General features: G+C 38.0%; 2 protein-coding genes across 4 annotated transcripts in view; both read left to right on the top strand.

Annotated features, from left to right (window-relative positions):
* ARL13B (ADP ribosylation factor like GTPase 13B) overlaps positions 1–7,085 on the top strand; it is a 49,633-nt gene extending 42,548 nt beyond the window's left edge. For all 3 annotated transcript variants that reach the window (XM_035315188.1, XM_035315186.1, XM_035315187.1), the window contains one exon: positions 4,808–7,085. In XM_035315188.1, the coding sequence (XP_035171079.1) occupies positions 4,808–4,884 (77 nt within the window). In that variant the 3' untranslated portion in view covers positions 4,885–7,085. The remainder of the gene's footprint in view (positions 1–4,807) is intronic.
* A 3,127-nt stretch (positions 7,086–10,212) lies between these two features.
* NSUN3 (NOP2/Sun RNA methyltransferase 3) overlaps positions 10,213–10,858 on the top strand; it is a 19,233-nt gene continuing 18,587 nt past the window's right edge. Inside the window, exon 1 of the mRNA XM_035315190.1 lies at positions 10,213–10,387. Within this exon, the coding sequence (XP_035171081.1) occupies positions 10,289–10,387 (99 nt within the window). The 5' untranslated portion in view covers positions 10,213–10,288. The remainder of the gene's footprint in view (positions 10,388–10,858) is intronic.

Here is a 10,858-nt window from a genome sequence, read left to right on the forward strand (position 1 = left end):
AACTTTTTTAAAGCTTTCTCCATAATTCATTCACTTTTATATTCATTTCATTCTTCATCCTTTTTTAAATTCTTAATGCCAGTGTTCTTTGACCAAAAGCATGACTTTTGCTTAGTAGAAAGCATCTTTTTGATTTTTCAAGTCTTCTTTCCTTTTTTTAACCAAAAGAGTAAGTTCCCTCAGATTTCCTTTGCGAAGTTTAAAGTGACAAGGGACGTAGAAAGCTATTTATTTGCTCAGCAGCATGTGCCTAAATATAAAGTTGCATATGACAAAGAGTAGCAGGATCAGTTACTTTAAGTGTGCAAACACATCCTGTTTTCAGAATAAAGATGTCAAGGTATTTTTCTGCTGTCCTTGAGTAGACAGCTCCTCATTATCCGATGCACTGAGGACAGGGTTTGGGTTACCTAGATTAGATATTGGAAAATCTCTAAAGTGTTAAGCAGAAAGAATAGTGCAGAAACACTTCCGCAGGACTGCAGAGATCCAGCTGGGCTTATTGATTTGGTTCTGCACTGATCCATGTGATTGTTTCCACACTGATCCTACAATCTGATCGGGAACTGCTAATTACTTCACAATGATGAACCCAAATGGGCCCTAAGTATTTCTGTGGTTTTGTGAACTGTAGTTTACCTCCAGATGAATTTGTGGTGTGTAATCTGACAGTTTATGTTGCCTCTTGAGACAGTCTACACATTCTTCTACCTACTGCTTCCATTTATATACAGTTTTAAAAGCATAGACTATAAGCTTTTTGTCGAGGATTTGGAGGTGTTTGTCTGTTTTTGTTTTTTTATGAGAAAGAGAGCTAAGAACATGTGGGAACCCATGCATTAATTGCATTATGTTAGTAATTCCAAATAAGGTACTGCAGTCCCTGCTCTGATGAAAAGTCCAATATAAATTTGATTGCAAAATTGAGACTTCTATTTTAAAACTTGCTTATTGGTCTGCCAGGAGAGATGTCAGGGGGAAAGTTTGGGATCTGTCTCGTGCTTTACTTTTGAAGAGCCATGTCCCTGAAAGTTCACAAAGTGGTAGGAGAAATAGGTTTAGTAACTTGAAATGTCAAGGTTCAGTAGGTAGAATCTTGATTTTTCTCTTTATTGATGGTTGATTTTATTTTTCAAGGACCACAGATGATGTTTTTTCATATCACAGAGGCTGGAAGGGACAGAGATCATTTGGTCAACTCCCACTGCTCTACCAGAGCTGCCTAGAGCAGGTTGCACAGGACCATGTCCAGGCGGCTTTTGAATATCTTCAAGGACTCCACAGCCTCTCTGGGCAGCCTGTCCATTCTCATTTTTAGATGAGAAAGTCTTCATTTTTTCTTAAATTTTTATTTTTCAAATTTTGAAAAGTCAGGTAAATATGGAGACATTTGCAATAGCATGAGGGGAGGGTAACCAAACTAAAGCAATGGGCACACTTATGCAAACTGAACAAAGAGAACATTAATTCGGGAGTTTATAGAGAAAGGAGCTCAATGTTGCTGTAGTGATCCATGAATTAATCATTTCAAGACAGGGTTAAGTTCATGTAGGACAGCACCATGTGGACATACCTGCTGAACTTCTGAAGCAACAGAGCGTCTCAGCCAAATTTGTGAGTCTCAACTCACAAATAATCAAAAGCTGACTAGAGATGAATTGAAGTGAACGGGTGATATATATATATATATATACATATATATATGAGCTGATTTTGTAGCAAGAGCCTGGGTAGAAAAAAGGAGGAAAAAAAATCTTAAACTAGATTCCATACTTCAGAGGTGTGTAAGCTAGTAATCTGAGATCTGTGCTCATTTAGTTTATTTGTGAAATAGAGATAATAATTAAAGTATTTTAAAATCTGAAGATAGAATAAATGTTGGCAGAGGAACGATCTCATGGCCAGAACAACCTGTTAACCAGAGATGTAACCACTGAGGTCAGAAGAAATTTAGAGTGCTCAGAGCTTTGCAGATGAATTCAAAACATTGCCTCCACATGTCTCAGAAATTTGTTTTCTCAGGAATTTTATTAACTAACAGAAACAGCATAGAGCAGTAAAATGCACTTTTTGAGGTATTTCACTGTTTCTTGTCACATTTTTTTTTCCATTGTGGTAAAAACTAAAGATCATTTTCAACAACCTGCCCGTGTGGAGTCTGAATGGATACTCAGTCCTGATGCTCTTCCTAAGACATTTCAGAATCTTTTTTTTTTTTTTTTAACCAATGCTGTGGAGAAGTCTTTAATTTCTGCTTATGTTGGCTTTTAAACAAAGAAAAAAGAAAAGATTTTCTTTTCTTTTTTCTCTCTCCTTCTTTACCTGTTTTGAATATTGCCATTTCACTCTGGTGGCAACCCCCCTCCTTGCCTGCCCTGCCCGTCCATCCCTTGTGAAGAGCCTGTAATCATCCATCATTGTAACGTCCCAGTCATAGGCCTCTTCCCACCATGTTTTGCTTATGCCAGTGATGTTGCAGCTCTGGGACTAAGCCAAGGCTTCTAGCTTGGTTTCATGTTAATTAACGGGAGTGTCTTGAAGGCACAGTTTGCAGTTAAAGCTTACAAGTTTTTTTATTATTATTATTTCCTTTATCTGGAGCTTTGGTAAGGCTTTCTTCTCTGTGATTCTCTTAAGATGGAAGAAGAGGTGAACTGTTTCATCCAGCAATATTGAATTCTGTTGACCTCTCTTGCTTTGTCCAACAATTAATGGCCAAGTGTCTGTATAGTCTTAGTGTATGGGGCAAATAAGCACCTATCTTCTTACAGACCAGGCTGAAAAAATGTAGTTCCAGTAGGCTGATCAAGTAGGTGTTCGAGTTAGGGTTCCAGCTAAGGTTGTTTGTGTCCGTAGGAGCAAGGAAAGAAAAAAGCTGTTTAACCTTTCCAAGTATTTAAAAGTTTGCTTTTAAAATTTTAAGGAGCCTTGTTTATGCACAGGGGTTATTTTCAGGAGTACTCTGAGTCCATATCCAAGAGTGCATCACTTAATCATTTGGTAGCTCCTCAATGTAAGTCAAGAAGAAACCCTTATGTTTTAAAACAAATATGAATTTTCCTAATGCTGATTTCTACTAGTCCATGGAAAAACACAGGCGTTTCTCAGAATTCATGTGCATTCTAGTCCAAGTCTTTGTTAGTTTAGGAGAGCAGTTATTCCTCTGATTTTGTGTTAACTTTTTTTTTTTTGGAAGTAGCACAGAGAGGTTGTACTGACATTGCTGCTGAAATATATAAAATTAGTGTGGTGTGAGGTTAAAACAACATGCAAAGGTCTGGTTTTTAATGCTAGATATTCTTAGAGTTGTAAATCTGTCTTAATGATTTAATGTGCAAACTGAAAAATGTGTTAGTGATAGGGCTATTTAGTATATATATTGAGTCATTTTTGTGTCATTCTTAGCAGAGAATATTACGCTGGATGTTTAGGCAGAGTTAACAGGCCGTCAATTCTATAAATCTTTAATTACACAATTATTTTCACTACAGACTGCAATTTTTTCAGTCATGGTAATGATTCTAGCACAACACTTGGTAGTAAGTGCCTATTTATTGTCACTGGAGGATACATTTGGAAGAATGATGAACTTCTCTTATTATAGGAGCTAAAATTGTCTGCCAGTTGTAAAGCTGTCTGCCAGACCTCAAGAAGCTGACTAATAAAGCATCCATTGTGCAGGTTTTCATTTACCCTGAAATCATTTGTTGCAGTTCTGTTGCTTTTTGCATGCTGCTGTAACATTGGCCTAGCTTCATTGAAGTCAAAGGATTACAACAATATAAAAGTATTACTATTTTACTGATTAAACATTAGGATAACTAAAACAATGATCCTACATACGTGTACACATATTCTTGTAAGAGCAATGAGATCCAACTTGCTTACTTTTGTTAACTTTAGCTCAGAAATGTGGTTTCAATGCAAGTTATTCTATATATAGAACAAGTGTAATATAGCTTTTCTTGGAAAAATAGGATTTATTAAACTTGAATTTTGGTGGCACATCATCAAAGCTTTGTTGAGGAGGAGATTGTCCACGTAATGGAAATAGAGATTTGAATGCTTCAAAAAGCTGCTTTTAATTTTTCTTGATTTCTATCTGCTTCCTCTTACCATCTTTCTTGATACTCTTTCTTTTTGTCTGTGTGTGTGTGAAATGCATTATGTGTACCACTCTGCATGTTGTTTTTTTTTTTCTTTCATATCACTAGCAAATGTTTGAGGATGATACTTACTCTCTTCTGGTATGTTTAATAACTTTTCCTTGAACAGTTTTCCTACTTGAAATTACTTTATTAGCAACAAGAGATGCCTGTTATACCTGTATCTAAAATTTCATTATGCAGTTATTCAAGAAAGTTCATCTGGCTTTCAAGGTAGATGTCATGCAAAAGTAATACCAAAATTTTAGATGCTGCCTAGCATTTTTATCACTTAAAAGTTTATTGCAATGTGTTATTTACTATATCAACATTCAAATTTTTATATTTCATTTTCTCAATTGCTGTTTGTAAGCTTTGGATGTTTCACACATTTCGTGATGTTCATAGGTTATTCTGGACTTGATCTTGTAAATACTGATGCATGTATAACAAAATGTAATTAAACGCTGGTTTGGCCAATATACCTCCAGACATTAGCACTATGCCTGAAAGTTGCTTTGTAGGAATTAGCTCTAAACTTGTAGGCTACCTAGCTTTCATTAGTAAAACAACAATTTACTATATTTAAAACAGACTAGTAAGCAACAGAGATGGTAAATTACATTTTAATGTGTTTTTGCTCTCTGGCATTTTTTATACAGATTTCTATGGAAAGCCTCTGCCCCCACTGACTATACGCCAAAGACCCAACAGTGATACCCACGACGTCATCGCTTAACTGGATCATAGATAACGTCTAAAACACATGGTCAAGAAATTGTATTAGAATTGGGTTTTGCCCTTAAAGGAAAATTAAAAAAAATAATAAAAAAGACAGTCTGTCAACTTATTGCAAAATAATAAGTTGATAAAGACTAAACGTGGAGTTCATTCTATCGTACTTGGTTGATCAGACTTTCTTTTACTTTTCACATCACCAGCTCTTCTTCAGGATTTAGCGTGACTGCAAGAAAGGTCTGTGAGTCCGTGGAAGCTCCTATGAACGTCATATGGAATATGTGTTGGGTTTACTTGTGAAAATACATAAACTGCTGTATTTCTTCAGCTGTAAACCTGAAGAAAAATAACTTCAAGACCACGATATGGGATTGTATGTTCCCATCAAGACCTTTTATCAGGTGCTGTGCAGTGATTGGTATTTTTGCAGCTACTAAATAGTTCTAAAGCATTTTATAAGATTCATGTATGTTAGGGTTAATATAGGCAGGTTATGCAACAAATACTGAGTATATTTTTCTAACTTTTTATATAACTATTTGAAAATTTGAGTGGACATGCATACCTACTACCAGCAAGATGATACCTGGAAAACATTGGAAAGCCGATAGCCAAATGCAGGTAGAACATGTTTGACTTTCACATATTTCTTGCAGTAGCAATACCTCTTATTAAGGATTACATTACCAGAAGCATATTTCATATTTCTGTCAGTCTGAAGGGGGGTAAGGTAGAAAGGGAAGTTTAAGGTAAATACATCTTATACAAAATTATGCTATTTGAATTGTCTGAAAGTTTTCATATGCATTGTTTTATTAGTTTTGTTAACTTGAGTTGGGTGTAGGTAATAAATTCAGTTTGAAAAAGAGCTGAATGTTGTATTGTCTACTATGGCATATAATAAAATTGCACATAGTGAAAGTTTTGCACTAATTCAGTCATCAGTTCTGATGGAAAACTGAATCATCCAATATGCATATAAACTCCAGCACTTTTTAATCTCTTCAATACTAAAATGCCATCTTGAAATCAAAACCAAACCAACAGAATTTTAAGGAGTTATATAATACTTCTATGTAGTGTTTTAATTTTACATTAAAAAATAAAAAATAAAATACAAGGGATAGGTAAAACGGGTTAGAATTGGATATATTCTTATTTATATAGTATGTATATAATGTTTTTCCTCTTACATTGGAGACAATCATTGGTATATTGTGAAAAGATATGTAGTTATGCCACTTAATTCCAGCAAGGATGAAACCCCCATTCAAAGGTTTTTTGAAGAAGCACTATCTGATTTTCTATTACACTGTCTTCCATAATGTGATATTAACAAATTATTGTAGTAGAAGTTAAATTAATGCCATGGATATATTCATCACTTTGACATTGGAAATCTTTGCCACATAACCCTTAGGTCAATGAGTTGCGCAAACATATACTTATTAATTGAACATATAAATTGAAATGACAGGATTAAGATTTTTTAAAGTATGAGTGGAAAACGTGATCAGACTTAAGAATATTAAGTTTGAAGTGGGCAGAGAGAAATATTCCAAGCTTGCAAATTTAGTATAAAGATGAAACAATTTGTATGTAACTGTCAGCATGAGAATACTTTTCTTGTATTCTAGTAGTGCAATGTGATTTGGTTTGATTATTCTCAGGATTTAGTCATTTTTACTTAAAACAAACATGATGATTAAGGGGGTGGAAGGGTGATTGCATGTAAGTTTACATGTGCAATCCCAGTCTTACTATTTTTGACTGTGTTACCAACTAATTGTTTTGGCTTAAAGGCTTCACTTTAGCTGACATTATTTTTTTTTACAGCTTCAGTTTCTAGAAATGTATTGCCCTTTAACACTAATCCAAAATAAATTTATAGAAGTCTATTAAAAATAAAGCTAGATACTGCTGTGGAAACAAAATTTGAGAAACTGAAATGTAAAATGTTGTTACTTATGTGTGAAATGTGTATTAAGCGTGTTGTTTGTGGACATGTATCAGTTTTGTTTCTGCTTTTAAAATAAATTTTTACCAATATATGACCTAAGTACTAAAACATTTTTCATACAGTTTTGTTTATGAATATGCTTTGTAATTATTTACTACAGTAGCTTTTTTAGTACTTTATATTACCTTGACTTTTTATTTGCTCAAGTTTACATTTATGTATTGAATAAAACTAATGCACAGCATCAATGTTTCCCGTATGATCATAAATTTCCCTTTTTAAGGCAAGTATAAGCATAAGTGGTTAATGTCTGCAAGTCTCACATTGCTATCATGTACAAAATAGGTACCTTATAGATGGAATCTTTGCATATTTTGACAAATGCGGTTTGGTCAAATTGAGAATATCATGATAGATTGACATTAGGATATATGTATTTGTATACATTTAACTTCTATGATAGCATACTTAACATATGAGAAGATAAGTTAAAATTTAAATATATTGAAATTTTCAAACTGTAACAGTGCACGCAGCTAAGAATATTTTTACTTAATGAATGGTAAACATACAGAAATATGCTGCGTAAGCAGAACATCTTGTATTGTGTCTGTGTAACTTTTGCATTGTGTCTGTGCAACATTTTAAGTACCTTTGAAATATTTTGTTCAAAATGTAAGTTACATGTATCTTCTGAGATAAGGAACAGTAACTTTCCTAAGCTGAATTAGTCTAAAAAGTAATCAGTGCTTCCAAGTAAGTTATTCTCACTGTCATCTTCCTATTTAGCCAAAACCTAGAACCCACAGAAAGATCAAAATTTAAAGTTTTAAAGAAGGACCCTACTTAAAGTCTTAAAATAGAGAATAGTAACTGTAGCTGACAGAAAAGGTAGGTATGTTTGATATCCATTAGATGTAGCTTCACGCCTGTGACATGGTCTCTCTATGTAAGTAATTCACAGTAAGTGAGGGACATGCCTACTGAGGTGAGGCATAAGTACTGTGATTTTAGTGCTTAGATAATCTTGCAAGACTTGTATTTCAGTTCCACAGTTCTGAATGCTTTAAAGGAATTGCCTGCAGTAGAAAGCTGATGCATACTTGCTAATGGCCCTCTTGTGAGCTCTAGTTGTGAGGATCAAGATGGAAGGAACACTTCTGCTATTCACCAAAGAGCCAATGAGTCAAATGTAGCCAGCAAACCATAGGCACATAAATAGCCTCACTGGCTGTCAACAGGCCTTGGAAGCCCATCCTGTAGCATGTGTAAGCCCATTAGATCACTTTCTAAGCTGAGACTTTTGTGTGGGTTTTATAAAAGATGTGGACATTATTTTTTCCTTGAAACTCAAAGAACTCTCCAGATCCCCTGAAGATCTATCTGTCACTTAAAAATGGATTTCTTAGTTTTGCTGTGGTAGCCAGTGCTCTATCCTGAGAGCAGTTATTTTCAGATACTGTGATACCACATTAGAAAAGCTTGATGGACAGTAACAAAGCAAGTAGCATGTCTGCTTTTGTAAAATAACATTCAGCCAGTATTTTTTTTTTCACTCACATATTGCAAAGTTTAATTTAAAGCATAGTACTGTAATTTCAGGATGCTACCCGCTAACATTGCAGCACTGCCCATTAGCTTTCTAGCTTCTGGAACTGATCCAACTTAGAGTGCTTCTATTACTTTGAATAGAAAATGTCCCATGGTATTTCAACAGACGCATCCTTTAGCGAGGAAGGTACTGCATTTTAAAAGTTAATGAAGTTTGGAGGTAAGTTTATCCTAGGACAGAGGAATTCCTCCCCTTCCCCCCACTATTCAGACAAACTGTTGTTTTATTACCCAGGATTACTCTGGCAACTGCTCTGTAGTAACAAAACCCACAAAATTTTAGGATACTGATCAGCAATGTTAGTAAGTGTATATTCCTCACTGAATGTGAATTTAACATCAAGTTCTCTTCATGTTGGGCTAGTGGAAGGATTGAGACAGTGGGAAAAGTGGAGTGAGAGTGCGTAATAAGAAGTGAAGTCCTTACATCAAGACAAGTACATGGGTTACACTGGTGAAGACCAACAAAGCCAAGGGAGACCTGGGTAGGGTAGCCATGCTATTGAAACAATGATTCACTGGTAAGCAACAAGCAAATAGACTGAAGGACTGGGGAAGAGCAGCAGATTCCGGTTTTTAATTGTTTACATAAAATTTCTTCAGAATGGGGTAATTTTTGTCCTCTATATTTAAGCAAGGGTGGCTCTTCCAGCATTCTTTTTGTGTTTGTTTTGTTAGCAAAATAAAATTAAATTACCTTATGTATTTTCTTGTTTGTGTTGTAGGACTTGGAAGAATTATAACCGCAGAGAACTATTATACCAGTTTTGTCCCGTATCTGGTTGTACAATTCCTATATCAAAAACCCTTCTGGTTGCCTTTCACATTTGTTATGTAGGTCTACGTTTCACCTACTGGCTCCTTCTCAGGATGCTGATTGAAACATTTCAAATAATCTTTTAAGTTTGATGACGATAATTTGCATGAGGCCTGCATGAACGTTCTTAGTCTTCATTAGTCAGTGCCTGAAACTCAAATATTTATTTATATGACAGCACTCTTGCCTTTACCTTTGCACCCTTTTCCATTCTGGATTATTAAAGGCCAGCATAAGCACCCAGAAGCTGCCAGGGTAGCCATTAATAGAAAACCCTGTTTAACAAACACCTTGCTTTTAGGTTGCTCTTACAGAAGGAATCGGCAAGAGCTGATAGACAAGCTTTTGAGAGAGAAGAGGGTGTTTGGTGGCTTTGTGGGGTCGCAGCAAGAGCTGGCTGACAGCATGAATTCAGGTCATTTCTCACGTGCAGTTTCCAGATCTCGGTGCTTGTTTCAACAACTGGACCACCGTGGTGAAGCAGGGGGCAGTGTTTTGGCAACCTCAGCTTTTAGTGCAGTGAAACCTGTCACAGTGGATGCACAATGGGTGGCTCACCCTCTTCTCTAGGAACAGTAACCCCGAATCTCAAAACTTAAGAAATTTTGGTGCGTAATTCTTAAGTTTCCAATTATTTATTTGCAATAGCAGCAGATGAAAGTAGGTGAAAACTGAACCGGTCTCTGACGTGGTTTGCAGGAGGTGGCTGAGTAGATGCATGGTAGCCACAACATCTCTGTTTGGGCCAGCCGGGAGCTAAGGGCTGCAGCCAAAATATTAGCAGAGAGGTCTGAGGGGGGCTGGCGGCGGCAGCAGCTGGAGTGGGCTTTTATAAAGTGATTAATCCAGGCCCACCGTCACCCTGCATTAAGCCTTCCACTGTAACACCCGAAGCCCCGCTCCCGAGGCGGAGGAGGGCGGTGCGCTCCGCAACCCCACGATTTACCCACACCGCCACCACCTGACAGGCCCAGGGCCGCCCTCTTGCCGCCGCCCCGCCCGGCCCCGGCCCCGGCCATGCGGCTGCCGCCCGCCGCGGCCCGCCTGCTGCCGGCACCGCTACCGGCCGGGGCCGGCCTGTGGCCGCGGCGCGGGGCCGCCCGGCCACCGGAGCAGGTGAGGCACCGGGCGGGCAGTGGGGCCTCTTCTTGGCCCCTTCCTGGGCGGCTTCCCGCCGGCCCCCGGGCCGGGCCGGGCCGGGTTCGTAGGCGGCTCCCTCAGCGCTGCCGGCCCCGCCTGCCCGCTGGGGGCGGCCGCCATGAACGGCCATGGGGAGAGCAAACAGTGGGTAATAAAGCTAGGGGCGGCCTTGGGGGGCCTGCGTGCCTTTGTTGCCGTCTCCCTTCTGCGAAGGCTGCCCGTGGTTAGGTGCGCCCCTTTCGTCTTCGCTAACGTCTCTTGGGGAGGGCTTTTGGGAGCCTGGGTCTTCTGATGAGTGGACGGGCATGTCTGGAAGCAGGAATAAGGATGGTACGAGCTCGGAGCAGGGAGGTGCTGCATCGCCCCCAAAACGAAACTCCAGCAAAATGCAGTGTTTGCGTTTGGAGTTCTTCTGAGCTGCACAAGTTCATTTAGAAACCACAAGTT

Source organism: Oxyura jamaicensis, chromosome 1, assembly GCF_011077185.1.
Source record: "Oxyura jamaicensis isolate SHBP4307 breed ruddy duck chromosome 1, BPBGC_Ojam_1.0, whole genome shotgun sequence".
NCBI classification, from domain to species: Eukaryota; Metazoa; Chordata; class Aves; order Anseriformes; family Anatidae; genus Oxyura; species Oxyura jamaicensis.